Source organism: Oenanthe melanoleuca, chromosome 27, assembly GCF_029582105.1.
Source record: "Oenanthe melanoleuca isolate GR-GAL-2019-014 chromosome 27, OMel1.0, whole genome shotgun sequence".
Lineage (NCBI taxonomy): Eukaryota > Metazoa > Chordata > Aves > Passeriformes > Muscicapidae > Oenanthe > Oenanthe melanoleuca.
This window is the reverse complement of record NC_079360.1, coordinates 4,172,216-4,194,658: the sequence shown is the minus strand read 5'-3', so window position 1 is coordinate 4,194,658 and position 22,443 is coordinate 4,172,216. Positions and strand designations below refer to the sequence as shown.

General features: G+C 55.7%; 3 protein-coding genes and 2 long non-coding RNA genes across 5 annotated transcripts in view; 4 read left to right on the top strand and 1 right to left on the bottom strand.

Moving 5' to 3' along the window:
* The first annotated feature begins 757 nt into the window (after positions 1-757).
* On the top strand, positions 758-4,794 carry RPL19 (ribosomal protein L19). The gene is made up of 6 exons (XM_056512254.1): positions 758-863; positions 1,975-2,081; positions 2,306-2,428; positions 3,454-3,574; positions 3,754-3,864; positions 4,609-4,794. The coding sequence occupies exons 1-6, from the start codon at positions 859-861 to the stop codon at positions 4,730-4,732; spliced, it is 591 nt and encodes a 196-aa protein (XP_056368229.1). The 5' UTR covers positions 758-858; the 3' UTR covers positions 4,733-4,794.
* Positions 4,795-5,694: 900 nt separating this feature from the next.
* LOC130264211 (transcription factor CP2-like protein 1) lies at positions 5,695-10,227 on the top strand. The gene is made up of 15 exons (XM_056512245.1): positions 5,695-5,826; positions 5,907-6,058; positions 6,132-6,202; positions 7,054-7,159; positions 7,227-7,333; positions 7,429-7,581; positions 8,221-8,331; positions 8,407-8,504; positions 8,582-8,624; positions 8,702-8,795; positions 8,870-8,960; positions 9,068-9,144; positions 9,654-9,799; positions 9,875-9,926; positions 10,004-10,227. The coding sequence occupies exons 1-15, from the start codon at positions 5,744-5,746 to the stop codon at positions 10,039-10,041; spliced, it is 1,422 nt and encodes a 473-aa protein (XP_056368220.1). The 5' UTR covers positions 5,695-5,743; the 3' UTR covers positions 10,042-10,227.
* Positions 10,228-11,538: 1,311 nt separating this feature from the next.
* LOC130264220 (uncharacterized) lies at positions 11,539-13,788 on the top strand. The gene is made up of 2 exons (XR_008842434.1): positions 11,539-12,633; positions 13,044-13,788. It is a non-coding gene; the product is annotated as an uncharacterized LOC130264220 (long non-coding RNA).
* FBXL20 (F-box and leucine rich repeat protein 20) overlaps positions 11,990-22,443 on the bottom strand; it is a 43,295-nt gene continuing 32,841 nt past the window's right edge. Inside the window, exons 11-15 of the mRNA XM_056512250.1 lie at positions 20,140-20,200; positions 19,081-19,125; positions 17,790-17,846; positions 15,590-15,802; positions 11,990-14,773 (exon numbers count right to left, since the gene is read on the bottom strand). Of these exons, the coding sequence (XP_056368225.1) occupies positions 14,666-14,773; positions 15,590-15,802; positions 17,790-17,846; positions 19,081-19,125; positions 20,140-20,200 (484 nt within the window). The 3' untranslated portion in view covers positions 11,990-14,665. The remainder of the gene's footprint in view (positions 14,774-15,589; positions 15,803-17,789; positions 17,847-19,080; positions 19,126-20,139; positions 20,201-22,443) is intronic.
* Positions 15,809-22,443, top strand: part of LOC130264221 (uncharacterized) — a 49,986-nt gene continuing 43,351 nt past the window's right edge. The window contains exons 1-2 of the long non-coding RNA XR_008842435.1: positions 15,809-16,268; positions 16,414-16,463. This is a non-coding gene — a long non-coding RNA (uncharacterized LOC130264221). The remainder of the gene's footprint in view (positions 16,269-16,413; positions 16,464-22,443) is intronic.

Genomic DNA, 22,443 nt, shown 5'->3' with positions numbered 1-22,443 from the left:
ACGCCAACATGGACATCCCCTAATCCATCCCAGTGCTCCCAGTCCCTCCCAGTGCTCCCAGTACATCCCAGTCTATTCCAGTCCATCCCAGCGCTCCCAGTCCATCCCCGTCCAACCCCGTCCATCTCAGTCCATCCCAGTGCTCCCCGTCCATCCCAGTCTATCCCAGTCCATCCCAGTCCATCCTGGTCTATCCCAGTGCTCCCAGTCTACCCCAGCGCTTCCAGTCCATCCCAGTGCTCCCAGTCCATCCCAGTGCTCCCCGTCCATCCCAGTCTATCCCAGTCTATCCCAGTCCATCCTGGTCTATCCCAGTACTCCCAGTCTACCCCAGCGCTTCCAGTCCATGCCAGTGCTCCCAGTCCATCCCAGTGCTCCCAGTCCATCCCAGTGCTCCCAGTCCATCCCAGAGCTCCCAGTCCATCCCAGCCCACCCCAGTCTATCCCAGTCCATCCCAGCGCTCCCAGTCCATCCCAGTCCATCCCAGCGCTCCCAGTCCATCCCAGTCCACCCCAGCCCAGCCCCCATAACCCCCCTCCACGTGCCCCCACCTCCCCCATCGCGCATGCGCAGCCTCCGCCCCTTTCCCTCCACGCACGCGCGGGCTGTACCACTTCTCTACAGCGCAGGGGGGAGCCGGGAACGACCCACGCCTTTCTCACGCATTCCACGCGGGTCTCTGCGCCACGCGTGTCCTTCAGATAAATGTCCACTCGAAATTTAATCGCTGTTGTTCTTTTATCGCGTTTCGGGCAGCGGGGACGAGCGCAGGGGGAGGGCGGGGTGGTACGTGCCAAGTGCAGGGGGCGGGGTCAGCGCCGCCGCTGCGTCTCTCAGGCCCCGGCGCCGCCGCCGCCATGAGGTGGGAGCGGGGCCGCGCCCGCTGTTCGGGGGGATAACGGCGGGCGGGAGGCACCGGGGCGCGCTGGAGGGGAGCGGGGAGGTGTCCTCACAACCGGGGCAGTGTCCGGGCCCTGCTGCGTGACGGCCCCGGGCGCTGCGAGGCGGCCGCGGCCTCCTGAGGCCTGGCGGGAAAATGGCGGAGGGGCGCGATGGGCGCGCTGAGGGGCCGGGGCGGCGCGAGTGGGGTCTGGGAAGGCGGCGGGAGGCGGGGAGCGCTGAGAGGGCACTGCGGTGCTGGGATGCGCCCCTTGGAGCAGCTGGGGCCGGGAACCTGAGGGGGATGAGGAGTTGTCTGAGGGGCGGGGGGGGAAGAGGCGCTGAGGGGAGTGAGGGTCCCTGAGGGGAGTGAGGGTCCCTGAGGGGGGATGCAGGTCCTGAGCCGCATAATGGGGCGGGTGAGGGTCCCTAAGGGCAGCGCAGGGTCCCTCGGTGGGGTGAGGATCCTCCCAGAGGTGATCAGGCTCCCCTGGAGGGGGGTGATGGTCTCGATAATGTCCCCTGAGGAGGATGGCACAGGCATGAGGGGCATCGCTGGGTTCTGTGAGGGTTCCTGAGAGGGCTGTAGTGTCCCCTGAGGGGTCTGTAGTGTCCCCTGAGGAGGCTGTAGGATCCCCTGAGGGGTCTGTAGTGTCCCCTGAGGGGTCTGTAGAGTCCCCTGAGGGGGCTGTAGGATCCCCTGAGGTGGCTGTAGAGTCCCCTGAGGGGTCTGTAGTGTCCCCTGAGAGGTCTGTAGTGTCCCCTGAGGGGGCTGTAGGATCCCCTGAGGTGGCTGTAGTGTCCCCTGAGGTGGCTGTAGGATCCCCTGAGGGGGCTGTAGTGTCCCCTGAGGTGGCTGTAGTGTACCCTGAGGTGGCTGTAGGATCCCCTGAGGAGGCTGTAGTGTACCCTGAGGTGGCTGTAGTGTCCCCTGAGGGGTCTGTAGTGTCGCCTGAGGAGGCTGTAGGATCCCCTGAGGTGGCTGTAGGATCCCCTGAGGAAGCTGTAGGCCCCCTCAGGGGTCTGTAGGATCCCCTCAGGGGTCTGTGGGTGTGTGCAGCCCCCTCTGATCGAGCCCACCCTCCGTGTCCCAGCATGCTCAGGCTCCAGAAGAGGCTGGCCTCCAGCGTGCTGCGCTGCGGCAAGAAGAAGGTGTGGCTGGATCCCAACGAGACCAACGAGATCGCCAACGCCAACTCCCGTGCGTGAGGGGAGGGGGGTCCTCCAGGGCTGGGGGAGGGGAGCTTTTGGGAAGCTCCTCCAGCAGGTTGAAGTGGGGTTTTTCAGGATTTGCACTGCTGAGGTGTTCTGTGGGGGAATCAGGATGGTTGGGGGATCAGGATGTGGGGGGATACCAGCAGGGCTCTGAGGAGGGGCTGCCTTGCTGGCCTGGCAGCCCCACAGGAGGTCTGGCTGCCTCTGCAGGGCAGCAGATCCGGAAGCTGATCAAGGATGGGCTGATCATCCGCAAGCCCGTGACCGTGCACTCGCGGGCGCGCTGCAGGAAGAACACGCTGGCCCGGCGCAAGGGCCGGCACATGGGCATCGGTGAGTGCTGCCTCCCTCAGTGGGAGATCCCAGCCCAGGGCTGCTGGGAGCCATCCCTGAGCTTGGGACAGCAACAGGAGCCCTGAGTGGTGTCAGTGACAGGAGCCCCTGGGCTGTGTCAGTGACAGGATCCCTGGCTGTGTCTGTTTGGAACCCCTGGGCTGTGTCAGTGACAGGATCCCCTGGGCTGTGTCAGTGACAGGAACCCTGGCTGTGTCAGTGACAGGAGCCCCTGGGCTGTGTCAGTGACAGGATCCCTGGCTGTGTCAGTGACAGGAACCCCTGGGTTGTGTCAGTGACAGGAACCCTGGCTGTGTCAGTGACAGGAGCCCCGGGCTGTGTCAGTGACAGGATCCCTGGTTGTGTCAGTGACAGGAACCCTGGCTGTGTCAGTGACAGGAACCCCTGGGCTGTGTCACTGTTTGGAACCCCTGGATTGTGTCAGTGACAGGAACCACTGGGTTGTGTGTGTGTGGAACCCCTGGGCTGTGTCTGTTTGGAACCCCTGGGCTGTGTCAGTGACAGGAACCCCTGGGCTGTGTCAGTGACAGGAACCCCTGGTTGTGTCAGGGTTTAAATCCCCTGGGTTGTGTCTGTTTGGAACTGCAGGGTTGTGTCAGTGTTTGGAACCTCTGGGTTGTGTTAGTGACAGGAACCCCTGGGTGGTGTCAGTGTTGGGTTGTGTCAGGGTTTAAAACCTCTGGGCTGTGTCAGTGTTTGGAGCCGCTGGGTTGTGTCTGTTTGGAGCTGCAGGGCTGTGTCAGTGTTTGGAAATCCCCTGGGTTGTGTCAGTGTTTGAAAACTCCTGGGCTGTGTTTGGAAAGTCAGTGTTTGGAATCCTGAGTTGTGTCAGTGTTTGGAATCCTGAGTTGTGTCAGTGTTTGGAAATCCCCTGGTTGTGTCAGTGACAGGAGCCCCTGGGCTGTGTTCCCTTGAGCTGGGCAGAGGGTGGAGGGCTTTGTGGTGAGTGTGGGGCTGGGCTGGCAGGAATCTGGGCTCGTTCTCACCCCGTTTCCCCCCTCCAGGCAAGAGGAAGGGCACGGCCAACGCCCGCATGCCCGAGAAGGTCACCTGGATGCGGCGCATGCGGATCCTGCGGCGGCTGCTGCGGCGCTACCGCGAGTCCAAGAAGATCGACCGCCACATGTGAGTGCTGGGCAATCCCAGAGCCTGTGGTTCTGTCCTGCCTGGGCAATCCAGCCCAGCCTGGGCATCCAGCCCTGCCTGGGCAATCCCAGCCCTGCCTGCCTGGGCAATCCCAGCCCCCCCATTCAATCCCAGCCCCAGGAAGGCAGAGCTGGGCAGGGTTGATGTTCCCTCCCCAGGTACCACAGCCTGTACCTGAAGGTCAAGGGTAACGTGTTCAAGAACAAGCGGATCCTCATGGAGCACATCCACAAGCTGAAGGCTGACAAGGCCCGCAAGAAGCTCCTGGCGTAAGTCCTGCTCCAGGCTGGGATCTCAGGAATGGCTCCAGGGGCCTGGGGGGATCAGTCCCACACTGGGCAGGGCTGGCCGGGAGCAGAGGATCCTGGTTTGTGTTTCACTGAGGGTTTTAGCACTCACAGAGGTGGGAACTGGGAAATTCCTGACCAGCTGCCGGAGTGGGTCAATGATTGACCAGGAGATTGCAAAACCCTGCTGTGTGTCCTTGAGGGGAAGAGCTGAATCCCTTCACTCTGGGCTTCAGCCAAAGACCCCAAAACACAGGAAGGGAAAACCCCGGGGTGGGATGGGATATAGGGATACAGGGATGGGGTGGGATACAGGGATGGGATGGGATACAGGGATGGGATGGGATATTGGGATGGGATGGGATACAGGGATGGGATGACATGACAGTTCAGTGGGGTGGGTCACTGGGATCCTGTGGTGCTTCTGGTGGGATGGGGGCAGTGGGGCAGTGCTGGGGGGACAGCAGGACCCGGGGAGGTTGGGGACAGGGTGCTCAGGGTCGCTGTCGCTGTCCCCGGCTGTGACTGTCCCCGACGTGTCAGTGTCCCCCGGGCTGTGTCTGTCCCCGAGCTGTGTCTGTCCCCGGGCTGTGACTGTCCCCGAGCTGTCGCTGTCCCCGGGGTGTCGCTCTCCCCGGGTGTGTCTGTCGCTGTCCCCGAGCTGTCGCTGTCCCCGGGGTGTCGCCGTCCCCGGGTGTGGCTGTCGCTGACCCCGCCCCCCCGCAGGGACCAGGCCGAGGCGCGGCGCTCCAAGACGAAGGAGGCGCGGAAGCGGCGCGAGGAGCGGCTGCAGGCCAAGAAGGAGGAGATCATCAAAACGCTCTCCAAGGAGGAGGAGGCCAAGAAGTGACCTGTGCCCTGCACGGAGCGTCTGCCACCCTCAGCCACCCAATAAAACCGACTGGATCCTTCCCCACGAGTCTCCGTGTCTGTGGGAATTGCTGGGAATCCTGGCTGGGGTCCCTCCCACAGCCCTGAACCCCCCAAGGCTCAGGGGGGAGCTGAGGGGGTGGGGGAGGCTTGGGGGGCTCAGCACCCCCAGAGGGGAAGGGCCCGGGGCTGGGGGGGCTGGAGCTCACAGCAGGGAACCCCCAGAGACCCCCAAACCCCCCCCAGGACCCCCCAAACCCCCCCAGCAGCTCCTCACCAGCCCCATCCCGCACTGGGAATGGTTGGACAGACGGACTGACGGACAGATGGGGCTCTGCCCCTCCCCTGGGCCCTCCTGGGGGGTTTAATGGGCTGGGGAGGGAAATGGAGCTGAGACTGTCCCACCTCATCACAGTGATGGGACAGGGACACACCTGGGACAGGGACAGGGACACACCTGGGACAGGGACAGGGACACACCTGGGACCGGGCTGGGTGTGACCCCCCTCAGTGTGTGTCACCCCCTGTGACACCCCCCCGTGTGTGACACCCCCCATGTCACGTCCCAGTGTCACCATGCAGGGGGACAGACACCCCCCAATGACAACCCCAACACCCAAGGAGGGGGCACAGCACCTCCCACCCCCTCCCCACCTCATCACCCTTTTTCTGCCCAAAATGAGCCGAATCTGGCAGAAATTAAAGGGGTTAAAATTGGGATGGGAACAGGACACACGGGGGGGGGTCTCGGCTGGGACAAAGGGACTGGGGGAGCCTCCGGGTGCCCCCGCCTTGTATTGACAGCAAACGCTGCCCCTCCCTCCCCGGTGTTTACTGTCAACACCCCGAACTGGGCACAACTGGGCCAAACTGGGCCCAGCCCCGCTCACACCCCCCTCCCCGTGCCTATAAAAGTGGGGGTGGGGCCCCCCAGCTGTCCCTCTCTGCTGTCACCCCCTGCTCGCGGGGTGTCCCCCCTGCTGTCCCCACCATGCTCTTCTGGCACGGCCAGCCCGACCACTACTGGTCCGGCCCTGGGGATGTGTACCCCCTGCCCAGCTCCGGGGGGCTCAGGTACCCCCCGAATCCTCTGCGTTCGGGGAAACTGAGGCACGGCCGAGCCCCCACCCTTTTGGGGGGCTGTTTTCCCGCAGGGACCCCCCCGTGCTGCCCTACCTGAAGCAGGAGGAGCCCAACGGCATCTCCACGTCTCAGCCGCCCATCCCCGCCTTCCAGTACGTGCTGAGCGCCCCCACCTCCCCGGCCGTGCGGCACCACGAGGAGACCCTCACCTACCTCAACCAGGGTGAGTCTGGGGGCGCCGGGGAGGGGGGACCCCCCTGCCGAGGGCTCAGTCCCGCTCGGGCCCCCTCCCCCAGGCCAGTCCTACGAGATCCGCATGATGGGAGCGGCGCGGGGGGACCCGGCCGAGGGCCGCAGGATGGTCAAGGTGAGCGGGGCGGGGACCCCGGCCTGGGGGGGGACCCCTGGGGCTGCGGGGGGACCCCGGGGTGTGTGGAGTCCCGCTTCAGTTCCAGTCTCGACCCAGTTTTCCCCAGTCCAGACCCAGCTTTGTCCCAGTCCAGAGAGAGTTTTCCCCAGTCCAGCCTCGTCTGAGCCCCGGTTCAGTCCCATCTCAGCCTCCCAGCCCCAATTCTACACCAGTCCAGCCCCGATTTTGTCCCAGTCCAGCCCCATCTCAGCCTCAGTTTTGCCCCAGCTCAGCTTCATTTCAATCCCAGCTCAGCCCCAGTTCTGCTCCAGTCCAATCCTAGTTCTTCCCCAGTTCAAATCCAATCTGCCCCAGTCCAAGCCCAGCTAAGCCCCAGTCTGCCCCAGTTCAAACCCAGTCTGGCCCCAGTTCTGGCCCAGTACAGCATTAGTTCTGCCCCAGTCCAATCCTAGTTCTGTCCCAGTTCAAACCCAGTCTGGCCCCAGTTCTGCCCCAGTCTAAGCCCAGCTCAGCCGCAGTCCCGGGGGCCGTGCCCGTGCCCGTGTCCCTGCCCGTGTCCCTGCCCGTGTCCCTGTCCCTGTCCCTGCCCGTGTCCCTGCCCGTGTCCCTGCCCGTGTCCCTGCCCGTGTCCCTGTCCCTGTCCCTGCCCGTGTCCCTGCCCGTGTCCCTGTCCCTGCCCGTGTCCCTGCCCGTGCCCGTGTCCCTGCCCGTGTCCCAGCCCATGTCCCTGCCCGTGTCCCTGCCCTGCCCGTGTCCCTGTCCCTGCCCGTGCCCGTGTCCCTGCCCGTGTCCCTGTCCCTGCCCGTGTCCCTGCCCGTGTCCCTGCCCGTGTCCCTGTCCCCGCTCAGAGCGTGCTCCGGGTGGTTTTCCACGACCGGCGGCTCCAGTACTCGGAGCAGCAGCAGCTCGAGGGTTGGCGCTGGAGCCGCCCGGGCGATCGGATCCTGGACATCGGTGGGTGCCGGGGCTGGGGGGGGGGCTGGGGGGGCTGCAGGGCCCGTGCTGAGCCCCCCTCCCGCAGACATCCCGCTCTCCGTGGGGATCCTGGAGCCCCAAATCCACCCCACGCTGCTCAACACGGTGGAATTCCTCTGGGACCCCTCCAGGCGCACGTCCGTGTTCGTGCAGGTGGGAGCCGGGCCTGGGGGGGGTTCTGGGGGGCTCGGGGGGGTTCTGGGGGGGTCACGGAGCCCAGTCCCGACCCCGCTGTCCCCCCATGGCAGGTTCACTGCATCAGCACCGAGTTCACGCTGCGGAAGAACGGGGGGGAGAAGGGGGTCCCGTTCCGCATCCAGATCGACACCTTCGGGGCGGGGGGCAAGGGCGACCCCCCCGAGCACCTGCACTCGGCCAGCTGCCTGGTCAAGGTGTTCAAGGTACCGGGGAGGGGGGTACAGGTGCCCTCTGTGTGACCAGTGCGACCAGTGTAACCAGCGTGACCAGTGCCCCAAGTGTAACCAGCGTGACCAGTGCCCCAAGTGTAACCAGTGTGACCAGTGCAACCAGTGTGACCAGTATCCCCAGTAACACCAGTGCGACCAGTGTCCCCAGTGCCACCAGTGTGACCAGAGTGACCAGTGCCCCCAGTATGACCAATGCCCCAATGCCCCCAATGCCCCAGTGTGACCAGTATCCCCAGTAACACCAGTGTGACCAGTGCCCCCAGTGTAACCAGTGTGACCAGAGTGACCAGTGCCCCCAGTATGACCAATGCCCCAATGCCCCCAATGCCCCAGTGTGACCAGTGCCCCCAGTGTGACCAGTGTGACCAGTGCCCTCAGTGCCCCCAGTGCCCCCAGTGCCCTCAGTGTCCCCAGTGCCCCGCAGTGTGACCCGTGCCTCAGTGCCCCCAGTGTGACCAGTGTCCCCAGTGCCCCCTCATCACTGGGAGATCCAGCCCGGAGCGTGGGGGGTTGGGGGGGTGCATGGGGGGCTCTGAGCACCCCAAGGGTCGGGGTGTCTCGGGGGTCCCGGGGGTCCCGGGGGTGCCGGGGCCGCGCTCACGCCCCGCGCAGCCCAAGGGCGCCGACAGGAAGCAGAAGACGGACCGGGAGAAGGTGGAGAAGCAGCCGGCGGCGGAGCGGGAGAAGTTCCAGCCGTCCTACGAGAGCACCGTGCTGGCCGAGGTGGGGCCCGGCCCTGCCCCCCGTGGGTACTGGGGGTCCCCCGGGACCCCGCACCCACCGCCCCTCCCTCCGCAGTGCCCCCCGTGGCCGGACGCGCTGGGTGCCCCCCTCAGCCCCCCGGGCACCCCGGGGCTGCCGTCCCCGCACCCCTACAAGCTGCTGAGCCCCGAGAGGTGAGCGGGGACCCCTGGACCCTCCCCACATCTTCCCCCGCTGCTGGGGTCCCCCGCTCAGCCCGGTCACCCCGCAGGGTGTGCGTGTCCCCCGAGGGACCCGAGGAGAGTCCTGGCGAGGTGAGCGACTCCCCCAGAGCCCCCCAGGATGTGCCCGCTGGGGTCGCGCCCCTCTGAGCCCCCCTGAGCCCCCCCAGGCGCTGAGTCCCTGCGCATCCCCGCTGGAGACGCAGCAGTGGCTGCTCCGGCGCCGCTTCTCCTCCTGCGCCCGCGTCTTCGCCAACTTCAGCGGTGAGACCCGGGCCGGGCTGGGGGGCAGAGCCCGGGATTCCCTTTCTGCACCCCCTGAGCCCCCCCGTCCGCAGGAGCCGACCTGCTGAAGCTCTCCCGCAGGGACCTGATCCAGATCTGCGGAGCCCCCGACGGCATCCGCCTGTGCCACGCCCTGGCGGGCAGGTGCGGCTCCCGCGCCCCCCCCCGCCTCTTTTTGGGGACCCCCCGGAGGTTCCGTGGGGTCCGGCCGCATCCTGCGCCGCCCCCCAGACCCTTCTGTGCCCCCTCAGGTGCCCGCGGCCCCGGCTGACCCTGTACGTGGCGCGGGAGCCCGGCGGGGCTGAGGCTGCGGAGGAGGCGGGATCAGGTGGGGAGGGGCTCAGGTGTGCGGGGAGGGGGCTCAGGTGTGCGGGGAGGGGCTCAGGTGTGCTGGGAGGGGCTCAGGTGTGCGTGTGTGAGATTCAGGTGTGTGGGGAGGGGGCTCAGGTGTGCGGCAGGGCAAGGATGGAGGGTGGCACTCACAGCCCTTCTCCCATCCCATTATCTCATCCATCCCATCCATCCATCATCCATCATCCATCATCCATCATCCATCCATCCATCATCCATCCATCCATCATCCATCATCCATCCATCCATAATCCATCCATCCATCATCCATCATCCATCCATCCATCCATCCATCCATCATCCATCATCCATCCATCCATCCATCCATCCATCATCCATCCATCATCCATCATCCATCCATCCATCATCCATCATCCATCCATCCATCCATCCATCCATCCATCCATCCATCCATCCATCCATCCATCCATCCCTCCCTCCCTCCCTCCCTCCCTCCCTCCCTCCCTCCCTCCCTCCCCTCTCCAGGGCTGTACCAGGAGCTGCACCTGCAGCACCTGACGGTGTCCGAGCTCTCTGCCCAGCTGGCCGAGCTGCTGGCGCTGCCCCCGGCGCAGATCCTGCGCCTGTCCCGGCAGGGACCCGGCGGCATCCACGTCCTGGTCAGCGACGCGGTGAGGACACGGGGAGGGGAGGGACAGACCCCCGAACCCCCCCGAGCCCCCTGAGCCCCCCACTCTGCCCCGCAGATGATCAGGAACCTCCAGGACGAGACGAGTTTCGTGGTGGCGATCGCCAAAGGTACCGCGCTGGCCGCGGGCGAGCGGGGCCGGGCAGGGGGCGATCGGTGGCCCCGGGCTGAGCCGCGCTCCCCGCAGCCCCCGGCCCCGACGGCTTCCAGCTGCTGCTGCGGTAGGAGCGGCGACACCCCGGGAAGGGACATCGCTGGAGCCGTGCGGGGACCGAGAGGGGAGCCCGAGGGTGGCCCAGCCCCGAGAGTCCCCCCTTGTCCCTGTGTCCCCCCCCGTGTCCCCCCCCGTGTCCCCCCCCGTGTCCCCCACCGTGTCCCCGCTTTGTATTAAAGGACGGCGGAGCGGCCCCGAGCGCGGCTCGTCCCTGCGGCACCCGCTGGGGTTTGGGGTCCCCAGGGCGGATTTGGGGTGCGGGGACAGTTCCTGGTCCCCAGCAGGGACAAGGCAGGTCTGGAACCGTCGGCACCGAGCCCGGGGCAGCCTCAATCCAGCCGGGAACGGGTTAATTTTAACAGCGAGTCCTGCCCGAGCGGGGAGGGAATTCCTGGGGTTGAGAACGGGATTGGGATAAACAAACCGGGAGCGGGAGGGGAAGGGAGGAACTGGCGCAGACCCGGAGCGGGGACAACATCACAGACACGGGACAAGGAGGGGACACGGGGCCGTGGCTGGAGGGGACAAGGGAACATCCCAAAAACGCTCCACGGGCATCCAGAGCTTGGTCCCAGCAGCTTTTCCTGAGTGTCCCCTGTCCCCACCCCGCAGAGAGCAGGGCCGCCTGAACCACGTGTATTTACACATTTACATATATTTATATATATTTAATTTATATATATATATATATATATATATATATATATATATATATATATTTATATATATATATATTTATATATATATTTATATATATAAATATATATTTATTTTTATATATTTCTATATTATTTCCTTCCAGTTCACGGCACTGCCACACCCGCAGTGCCAGCACAAGCACAGACCAAACCATTTAAACATTTTCCATCTCTCTGTCCCCCAGGGACAGCACAAGGTCCAGCTCCTGTCCAGCCCCTCGCACCCCCGAGTTAAAACGTGTTAAAAACCCCTGAGGGGGTCACAGCCCCGGGGGGACACAGGGATGGGGATGGGGGGTCACAGCCCCGGGACCCGCGGGTGGCTCGGCTGCAGATTTGGGGACAGAGGATGAGGCACTGCTGGCACAGGTGACACTCCCTGTGGGATAAAGAGCAGGGGATGGATTAAAACTCTTAAAACATCCCTAAAAAACGCAACTCCAAAACCCCGTGGGCGGGGACAGGGACAGGGAGTGGCACATTGGGATGTCCCCGCTGGTGACACTCCCGGGACTGAGCTGGGAATTGAGGAAAAGCGGCTGCTCCTGGATTTTCTCCTTCCTTTTGGCCCCACAGCCCCCAGGTGGATGCCAGAACAGAAAGCAAAAGGGAATAAACCCCCAAAACACCCCTCAGGCACACAACCCTTCACCAGAAAAAGCCAAAAATGTCTTAATACTAATTTTCCAGGACACTGTAGTCAAGAACCTTGTCACATTGATCCCAATCTGCCCCTATCCTGCCAAAAAACCCAAAACTACCCCAAAACCCACAACAGCAGTGGCCAGCCACGAACAATTCAGAAAAAAATCGAACAGAAATAGAAAAAATAGTGCAAAAAGTAGGAATTTGTTGGTCTGAAATGACCTCTGTGACAGCACCTCCCACCTCCCCATTGTCACCCTCTGTACAGTCATGGAATTGGGATAAAAGCTGTGCAGGGGCTCCAAAGCCCAGAAATTTTTTTTTTTTTTTTTTTTTTTTTTTTTTTTTTTGGTGGCACTGGATCTGCTCAGCCTGGCTGGAGATCTCCTACCCCAGAAGGTGCCAGGCTGTTTCTGTTGGGAAATGGGATGGGATCCTGCCCCAGAGCCCCCCAAAAACCCCCAGGATGCAGCAATTCCTCCAATTTTTGGGCTCTGATTCCCACTCTGGATGAGCTTCAAGGTCCTGGCACCCCAAACCACCTCAGAGCACCTGAACCCCCCTGGGAGCTGCCCCAAATTTCCTCTGCCAAGTGATTCTCCCAGTGAGACAGAGCTTGGAAAACGGTGTTTATTGGTATTTATAAATATAAACATCAGGAAGAGTCCATTTGAAGACGGATAATTGACTTAAAAGGACACTGTCAAGAAGTTTGAGCTACCTTAATGCTGTCACCCTGGTCTGCAAACAGAAAATAAAATTGCTTTGGGTTCTGTGTTCTGGAGTTTTCCCTGGAAAACTCTGCTCTGGTACGAAGGGATCAGTCAGCCAACTATGCCAAAAATCCCCAAATTCCTGCTCCTCACTCTCCCCTGCCACGGTAGGAACTCAACAAAAGGGTTTTTTTGTTTTTGAATTTTCCCAGAGTTGTGCAAATCCTGTGATTGCTGGGTGACCCCTGCTCCATTCTCTGCCACCCTGAAACCTGGAGGGAAGTTCTGGGAAATGAAGGTGCCCGAGGAGAGGGGGAGAATCCACAGCTAAGGAGGATTTGAATAAATATCAGGGATTAAAAGCCACCTAGAGGAGGGCAGTGACAGCATCTTTTAACCACTGCAGCCTGGAGCTGCTCCCAGCAGAGAGCACAGGCTGGGGGAGACTTGGGGGGCAGCTCTGGGGACCCCCCTGATGGGAACAGCTGCCTGTCCTTGGAATTCCTGGGGGAAAATCCCTTTCCAGACCCCAAATCAGCCATTCCTGGTAGAGAAATCCCTCCCCAGACCCTAAATCAGCCATTCCAGGTGGGAAATTCCCTCCCCAGACCCCAAATCAGCCATTCCTGGTGGGAAATTCCATCCCCAGACCCCAAATCAGCCATTCCTGGTGGGAAATTCCCTCCCCAGACCCCAAATCAACCATTCCTGGTGGGAAATTCCCTTTCCAGACCCCAAATCAGCCATTCCAGGAGGGAAATTCCCTCCCCAGACCCCAAATCAGCCATTCCAGGTGGGAAATTCCCTCCCCAGACCCCAAATCAGCCATTCCAGGTGGGAAATTCCCTCTCCAGACCCCAAATCAGCCATTCCTGGTGGGAAATTCCCTCCCCAGACCCCAAATCAGCCATTCCTGGTGGGAAATTCCCTCTCCAGACCCCAAATCAGCCATTCCAGGTGCTGCAGCTGCTCTTCCCCCAGCAGGAGTGACAGACACAGCTCCCCCAGTCCTGCCCCTTTAACCCTTTGGGATCTGCCCAGCAGTTCCACACTGGGCCCTGCAGCTCAGTCTGGGCTCCCCTGGAGCCCCTGTGCAGATTTTGCCTGAAACACCCCAAAAAAAAGCAGCCACTGACCCCCCCTCCCCTCCCCCAGAGCTGGGCCTGGCCCATCCAAACCCAGCCTGGGCTCCTCCCAGGGCAGCACTTACCTGTGCAGGTGGGGAGGGTGGGAGGAGCCCCAGCACCCACAGGGATCCCAGCCCTGCTCCAGCAGGGAATCCTTAATTCTTCACCAGGGCAACAAGGAAAAAACCTCAGCTTTGCTTTTCCTTGGGGAAAGGATGGAGGGGACTCACAGGACATGGATCAGGAATTCCCCCCTGTACTGAGAATTGTAAATTTGTATGTGTATCATTCCCTGTATGGGGAATTCTGTCCTTGTCATTGGGATAAAAGCTGGATTTGGGATAAATTTGGGACACCCAATCCCTGATCACACAGGTGAGGGAGCCCAGGAGAGCCCAGCCTGGGGTGCAGCTCCCTGTGCTCCTTTCAAATCTTCCTGACAGCTCAGCACAGGCTCAGGCTTCTCCTGGGGAAAAAAAAATTCCTTATGGATTTGTGGCTTTGCCTGGGAAATCTCAAGAAATGACTAAGTCAGAAATTTGGAAAAAAATTAAAATTTAAAAAAAAAAAACAAACTCCAAAAAACAGAGAAAACTGCCTCCCCAGGATTTGGGGAGGGTAAAATTTGTGGCATTAGAAATTCCAAGCTCTAGCACAACAATCTGGGGAGAATCTGGGAATTCTCTGAGCTGGATGCCACAGACACAGGAAAAAAGATGAGCCTTCATGTGAGCATGCTCAGGGAAGCTCAGGGGAATCCTGGATCCCAGGGAAATCCTGGAGCTCAGGGGAATCCTGGATCCCAGGAAATCCTGAATCCCAGGGGAATGCTGGATCCCAGGAAGTCCTGAATCCCAGGGGAATGCTGGATCCCAGGAAATCCTGAATCCCAGGGGAATGCTGGATCCCAGGAAATCCTGAATCCCAGGGGAATGCTGGATCCCAGGAAATCCTGAATCCCAGGAAATCCTGAATCCCAGGGAAATCCTGAATCCCAGGGAATCCTGAATCCCAGGGAATCCTGCACCCCAGGGAATCCTGCACCCCAGGGGAATCAGCAGCTGCTGTTCCATCCCCTCCCTGACAGACAGACATGGAACTCGTTGGGGTTTTCAGGTCTGTTGGGATTTCAGGGTTCAAGCACGTTCCTCTCCTCTCCTCTCCCCATTCCAAGGACCTCAGTTCCTTTCCCAACCTCAGCAGCAGCATCAGTCCCTCCAGGCCGGGAGCCCTCCCCTCCTTCCTGCCGGGCTTTTCCCGGGAATTCCCAGCAGGAAGGGGCGGGGGCGAGGCCGGAGCGGGCAGGGAGGGGCCGGCACAGCCCGGCCGCGCTCGCAGGGATCCCAGGGCAGCCCAGCCCCGCTCGCTGGCCCTGCAATGACACCGGGATGCTTTTGCTCCGAGCTTCGGCTGTCCCCGGGACTGCTGGGGCGCAGGGAGGAGCTGCCAGTGTCATAGGATGATGCAGCATCTGCAGAAGCGCTGGCGGCTGCCGCCCACCGAGGGCGGGGGGGTCACCGGCGCGAAGTAGGCGTGGACTTTGATGTTGGGCAGGTGGGTCTGGAACGGCAAACACCCGAATTGGGAGGGGGCAGGCACCTGGGGCAGCCACGAGTGACAGGGAACAGGGAGAATCCTCATCCCTGGGAGTGCCCAAGGCCGGGCTGGGTGGGGTTTGGGGCGAGCTGGGGTGGTGGGAGGTCCCTGGCCACAGCAGGGGGTGGGACTGGATGGGCTTTCCCAACCCAACCACTCGAAGATTCCATAGTTTTATGGAATTTTAACAGAGCCATATTCTCTTTGCAGAAAAGATGTTACCATTCTTTCACAGCTGGAGAAAGGAACTCAGGAGGGGACACTGGGAGGGAATTCCTGCCTGTGAGGGGACACTCCTGGATTCATCCCAAGCCATGGAAACCCCATGGGATGGGCAGGCTGGGGTGAGGATGGAGCTGGGAACCTGGCACAGATTTCCAGGATTGCTGTGGCTGCCCCTGGATCCCTCAAGTGCCCAAGGCCAGGTTGGACACTGGGGTTTGGAGCAGCTGGGACAGTGGGAGGTGTCCCTGCCATGGCAGGGCTGGCGCTGGGTGAGCTCTGAGGTGCTCCCAAACCATTCCCTGATTCCCTGTCTGACTCCAGAGAGGGATTTCCTGGCGGGTTCTGGCCTTGGTTCCACTGGGAGCTGCTGCTTGGAGGGCAGTGCAAAGTGCCCAACCCACACCATTCCAGTCCCCATGACTCCAAACCCACCTCTGCTGACTCTCCCAACCCTTTGGAGCACGAGCAGCAGCTGGTGGGCCCCGTGCCAGCTCAGCCCTCCCTCCTCCTCCTCCTCCTCCTCCCCAGGGATGAACCCTGCTGATCCCTGCTCACCCTGAGTCTCTTGATCCCAGCCCGTGTGATCTGCTGGCAGTCGTACAGCTCTATCCTCTCCAGGCTGTGGCAGCTCTTGAGGTGTTCCAGGGAGGCATCAGTGATCAGGGGGCAGTTGTCCAGCTCGATCACCTCCAGCCGGTCGTGGGCGCAGGCGCCGTTGCCCAGGTGACGGATCCCGTCGTCCGTGATCAGCTCGCAGTGGGACAAGCTCTGTGCCCCAACACAGGGGTCAAACCCAGCTCCTGAGAGCCCAGAAACCTGCCAGGACCTCGCTGGGGATGGGACAGGACGGTGGGTAGGTCCTGGCATTGGAGCTCTGTGGGGCTCTGATGCCTTGGGTTGATGTGGCCAGAAATGTGTATTCGGGTGGGGCAGTGACCCTGATCTCCTGGCACACATTATCTGCTGATGGGCATCTCTAAACCAGCCGGGCAATCATCTTTATCTGTTCCACAGCCCATCCTCCCTGAGGAGATATCTCCTGTTAATGGGTCATCTGTTAAAAACCAGCTGGGGCAATCATCTTTATCTGTTCCACAGCTCATCTTTTATCCAGGAGGTATCTCCTGTTAACGGGTCAGGTGTTAAAAACCAGGTGGGACAATCCTCTTTGCCTTTCCACAACCCATCCTCCGTGAGGAGATATCTCCTGTTAATGGGCCATCTGATAAACCAGGTGAAACAGTGATTCTTATATCTGTGGAGATATCTCCTGTTAATGGGCCAGGTGTTAAAAACCAGCTGGACAATCATCTTTATCTTCCCACAGCCCATCCTCCCTCCAGCAGATATCTCCTGTTAATGGGTCAGTGTTAAACCAGGTGAGCAGTGATCCTTATCTCTGTGGGGATATCTCCTGTTAATGGGTCAGGTGTTAAAAACCAGCTGGGGCAATCATCTTTATCTTCCCACAGCCCATCCTCCCTCCAGGAGATATCTCCTGTTAATGGCCAGTGAGTCCCAGGGCATGACTGATAAAATTCCATCATCCCACTGGGAGATGCTCCAGCCAGGGGAGGAGCCAAACATTTCCTACCCAGATAAAAACTGAGATTTGGGACAGCAAGTTTCATCTTTCCACTGGATTCCAGAGGAAAACCAGACCTTTCCACATCATCCCTGGAGCTTCAGAGGAAACTGCACCTTCTCCAGGAGCACTGCTCCAGCTGAACCACATCTGCCACTGCAGGAGGATGCAGCCACCATTGAATGGGACTGTGCCAACACCCTGACTGACTGACGGGTGTCAGCTTGGATTCTGACTCTGGCAGGGTTTGGGATTGTTCTTTGTAACACTGCATTTCTATTTTAATTTTAACTGTTATTCCTAATTCCCGTATCTTTGTCTGAGAGCCCCTTAATTTCAAAACTAAAATAATGATTTGGAGGGAGGGGGTTTACATTCTCCATTTCAAAGAGAAGCTCCTGCCTTTGTTGGCAGACACCTGTCCTTAAACCAGGACAGTTTGCAAGGGTAAAACTTGCAGCTGGAAGGGGAAAATTCCTCCCTGGGGGGTGGGCAGGGGGTGCCCAGAGCAGCTGTGGCTGCTCCTGCACCCTTGAGGTGCTCAAGGACACCTGGGAGCACCTGGCACAGTGGGAGGGGTCCCTGCCATGGGAACAGGATGATTTTAGGGTCCCTTCCATGGTTCCAGGGGAAGGCAGCTCTGGAGGGATGAACCCCAGAGTGGCACAGAAATTCCAGCCCAGCTGAGTTACCCAAAATTCACATTTGGCCTCACTGTGGGAAGAACCCTTGGTCCAAAAAGCAGCAGGAACACGATGCTCCCTCCTCAGTGTGGATTTTTGGGGGGTTCAGCTGGGAATTCCTCCAGGAGGAGGAGCTGGCCCTGGCTTTCCTGGGGCATGATGCACTGGAGAACTCTTCCCACACCTCCCAGCACAGGACACAAAGCCAGGGGTGACAGGGACCAAATTCCAGAGATTCAGCCCCAAAAGGGCTCCTGGCTGCCCTGCAGCTCCCTCCCCTCAGATGGACTGAGCTCCTGGGAGGCACATCCCAGCTGGAATTCTGCTCCCAGGAGGAAACCCACAACCCTCTTCCCTCTGCCCACAGGAATCCCAGGAAAACCAAACCTCAGGGTCAGCTTTCCAGCAGAATCCTTCCAAACTGTGAAGTTTAAAATCCAGTTTTTTTGGAGGAAGGAAATGCTGGAATCATCCTTGGAATACTCACCAGGACCTGCAGCCGTGGACAGTGTATGGAAAGCTGGATTAGTGTGCTGTCTGTTATCTGCAAAGAAAGAAAAACCTTCCAGCCTGGTGCTGGGCACAAGGATTTGGGGTTTTTTTTCCCATCCTACTAAAACAAAACTGCAGGATTTTCCCTAATCCATATTAGGGATGTTTCCCATATCCCATTGAGGATATTTAATGGGATATTTGTATGGATATTTGAGATTTCCCCACAGTCCCTCATCTCCTCATGGAAATCATCTGGATTGTTTTTAACTTTCTGAAATCAGCTCCCACACGTGGCTCAGATTCCCCCAATCCCAACACCCTGTGGATTGCCCAATTCCTGGTTTTTTTTTTTCAGGAAGAAGGAATCCCACACCAAGTTCCCAATCCCAAACCCCACCTGAGCTGCTGGGATGGATTTGAGCCCTGACTCAGCTTTGCTGCTTCTTTTTTAGGGTTAATTCCCAACCCCTTCCTGCCTGGGCTGGGGCCATTCCCTCTTTATCTCCCAAATTTCTGCTCAGGAAGTGCAGGACAGAGGGTCCAGTTGTTCATTCCAGCTGTTCCCAGGAATCCCAATCCCACTCCCAATCCAAATCCCACTCCCAATCCCAATCCCTTTCCAATCCCAATCCCATTTCAATCCCATCCCCATTCCCATTCCCATTTCAATCCCATTCCCTTTCCATTCCCAATCCCATTTCAATCCCATCCTCATTCCCATTCCCTTTTCCATCCCAATCCCATTCCAATCCCATTCCCTTTTCCATCCCAATCCCATTCCCATCCCAATCCCCATTCCCATTCCCATTTCAATCCCATTCCCTTTCCATTCCCAATCCCATTCCCTTTTCCATCCCAATCCCATTCCCATCCCCTTTGTCTCAACCTCAACCCATTTTCAATCCACCCTCTGGTTTGGAGGTTTTTTCATGGAATTTTGACTCAATCCCTCCTTTTTCCCTGTAAATGCTTCAGCCCAGTTTGATTCCAATCCCCCAAAATCTTTGCTGTTCCACCATTTCCCCCATGGTTTTCCAAATTCCCATTATGTTTAGGAAGATAAGATTTTTCTCTGGGATTTTCTCTCCCAAATCCATCCTCTCTCACTATTAAATATTTCTTATTATCCAGCACTGCTCTCACAGAATCCAAACCAAGGATAAAACCTCATTCCCAACATTTTCCTCTCCAAATCCTGCCACTCTTCCCACTCAGGATTCCACATGAAGTTCTGATTTGGAGAAAATCTGATTTTCCACCAATTTTCCACAGCAGCTTCCTACCTGGACACACTCTTCCAGATCCATTTTTTCAAGCTCATGGCAATTCTAGGAATAAAGAGAATTCCAAAATCCCACAGTGAGTGTGAAGTCCAGGTAGAAAATAAAAAAACAAAAAAACAAAAAAACAAAAAACAAAACAAAACAAAAAACCACAAAAAAACAAAAACAAAAACAAAAACAAAAACAAAAACAAAAAAAACAAAAAAAAAAAACCAAAAAAAAAAAAAACCAAAACAAAAACAAAAAACCCAAAAAACAAAAAAAACCAAACCAAAACAAAAACAAACAAAAACAAACAAACAAACAAAAACACGAAGAAAGGGGAAAAAAAAGAAAAGGTTAAAAAATTTATAAATATAAATACATAATATTGTAAATATAAAGATAATTATCTTAAAAATATTAAATATTTTAATATTAAATATATACAAAAGATAAATATAATATTAATATAAAATAAATATATTAATATTTAAATATTAGGTATAAGTTAAATATAAATATAAAACATATATAAATCAAATATAAATTTTGTAGATATAAACATAGAAACATAATTAAAAAATAGAAACAAATATATAAATATATATTTAAAAATATATACAATTATAAAAAATATAAAAATTTATATATTTATATATATAAATATATATAAAACAAATACAAATATAAAGACAAACTAAATCTAAATCTAAATTTAAATCTAAATAAATTATAAATCAACCACCACAAGAATAGTTTGCTTTAAAAATTAAACCAAATATCACAACTGGAAGGAAAATTTTTTGCTTTTTTCTGAAGGATAATAAAGGAAATTTAAAGGGTTTTTTAATCATGGAAAGTAAAGGGAGTTAAATTCAGGGTCACTTGTAGACAAAGAGTAAATTTATAACTAAAATATTTCACATTTCTGTGCTTTGGATGCAAATCTTCCCATAAAAAGTGAATTTTTGAACCTTCAGCTTCCACCCAAATTTAAAAAACTTTCCCAATTTTATTTATTTATTTATTTTATTTATTTTTTTTTTGCCATGCAAAGGAAGGAGAAGCAGCTCTTACCCTGGCCAGGGTGGTGAAGCCCACGTCAGTCAGCTGGGAACACCTTGCCACTTCTAATATTCTGTAGGACACAGGGAAAAAAACCTTACAGGAACCCCAAAAATCCAGGAGAAAACTGGGAATGAGCCCTGGAGCCCAAACAGGACAGGGAGCAGCAGGGACACCCCCATGGGAAGGAATTCCTGCTCTGGAATTTGGGATTTGGATGGATTTCTGCTCCTCATCTCTGGAAAGGGTCTGGCACCATCCTCTGATACCCCTTGGAGGTGTTTGTGTGGATTTGGGGATATTTGGGGGGATATTTGTAGGGATTTGGGATATTTGTATGGATTGATGGGGATATTTCTTGTGATATTTGTTTGGATTGAGTGGGATATTTGTATGGATTGATGGGGTATTTGTATGGATTTGGGGGTATTTAGTGGGATATTTGTATGGATTGATGGGATATTTGTATGGATTGGAGGATAATTCAGATATCCCTATGGATATTTAGGATATTCCCATGGATATCTGAGATATTCCTAAGGATTTGGGGGATATTTGTATGGATTGGGGGGTATTTAGTGGGATATTTTTATGGATTGGAGAATATTTGGGATATCCCTATGGATGTTTAAGATATTCCTATGGATATCTGAGATATTCCTATGGATTGATGAGATATTTGTAAGGATTGGGGGATATCTGTATTGACTGATGGGATATTTGTATGGATTGATGGGGATATTTAGTGGGATATTTGTATGGATTAATGGGGTATTTGTATGGATTGGGGGATATCTGAGATATCCCTATGGATATTTAAGACATTCCCATGGATATATAAGATATTCCTAAGGATTTGGGGGATATTTGTATGGATTGATGGGGAATTTGTATGGATTGGGAGATATTTAGTGGGATATTTGTATGGATTGGGGGATAATTCAGATATCCCTATGGATATTTAAGATACTCCTATGGATATCTGAGATATTCCTAAGGATTTGGGAGATATTTATATTTGTATGGATTAATGGGGTATTTGTATGGATTGGGGGATATCTGAGATATCCCTATGGATATTTAAGATATTCCCAAAGATATCTGAGATATTCCTAAGGATTTGGGGGATATTTGTATGGATTGGGGGATATTTGTATGGATTGGGGGATATTTGTATGGATTGGGGGATATCTGAGATATCCCTATGGATATTTAAGATATTCCCATAGATATCTGAGATATTCCTATGGATTGATGGGATATTTGATATTTGATATGGATTGGGGGATATTTGTATGGATTAGGGGATACTTGTATGGATTGATGGGATATTTATGGATTGGGAGACATTTAGAGGGATACTTGTATGAATTTGGGGGATATTTGTATGGATTGAATGATATTTGTATGGATTTATGAGATCTTGGTAAGGATTGGGGATATTTGTATGGATTGATGGGGTATTTGTATGGATTGGGGAATATCTGAGATATCCCTATGGATATTTAAGATATTCCCATGGATACCTGAGATATTCCTATGGATTAATGGGATATTTGTATGGATTGAGGGATATTTGTATGGACTGTGGGGATCCCCTCTCAGATGAGGTATTTCTACAGATATTTGAGATAACTGGTTGGATTGATGGGATATTCCTATGGATACCTGAGATATTCCTATGGATATCTGAGATATTCCCATGGATACCTGAGATATTCCCATGGATTAATGGGATATTTGTATGGATTGAGGGGTATTTGTATGGATTGGGGAATATTTGAGATATCCCTGTGGATATTTAAGATATTCCCATGGATATCTGAGATATTCCTATGGATTAATGGGATATTTGTATGGATTGAGGGGTATTTGTATGGATTGGGGAATATTTGAGATATCCCTGTGGATATTTAAGATATTCCCATGGGTATCTGAGATATTCCCACAGATATCTGAGATATTCCCAGAGATATCTGAGATATTCCCATGGGTATCTGAGATATTCCCAAAGATATCTGAGATATTCCCATGGATATCTGAGATATTCCCACAGATACCTGAGATATTCCCACAGATATCTGGATAAAAGAACTTACCTCACTCTCCCTGCAGGATTTCTAGTTTTAAAAGCTGCATTATGCCATAAATCTCTGGGCAGCACTAATCCCATGACTGTGAAACTTTTCTCCCAAATATCCCAATTCCTCCCTATTTTCCCCCCCTATTTTTCCCCCACCCCACTTTAAACCCCAAAAATTTTACAACGCGCGCAAAAATAAAGAAAAAAATCACCCTGCTCCAAACAGCTGGGAA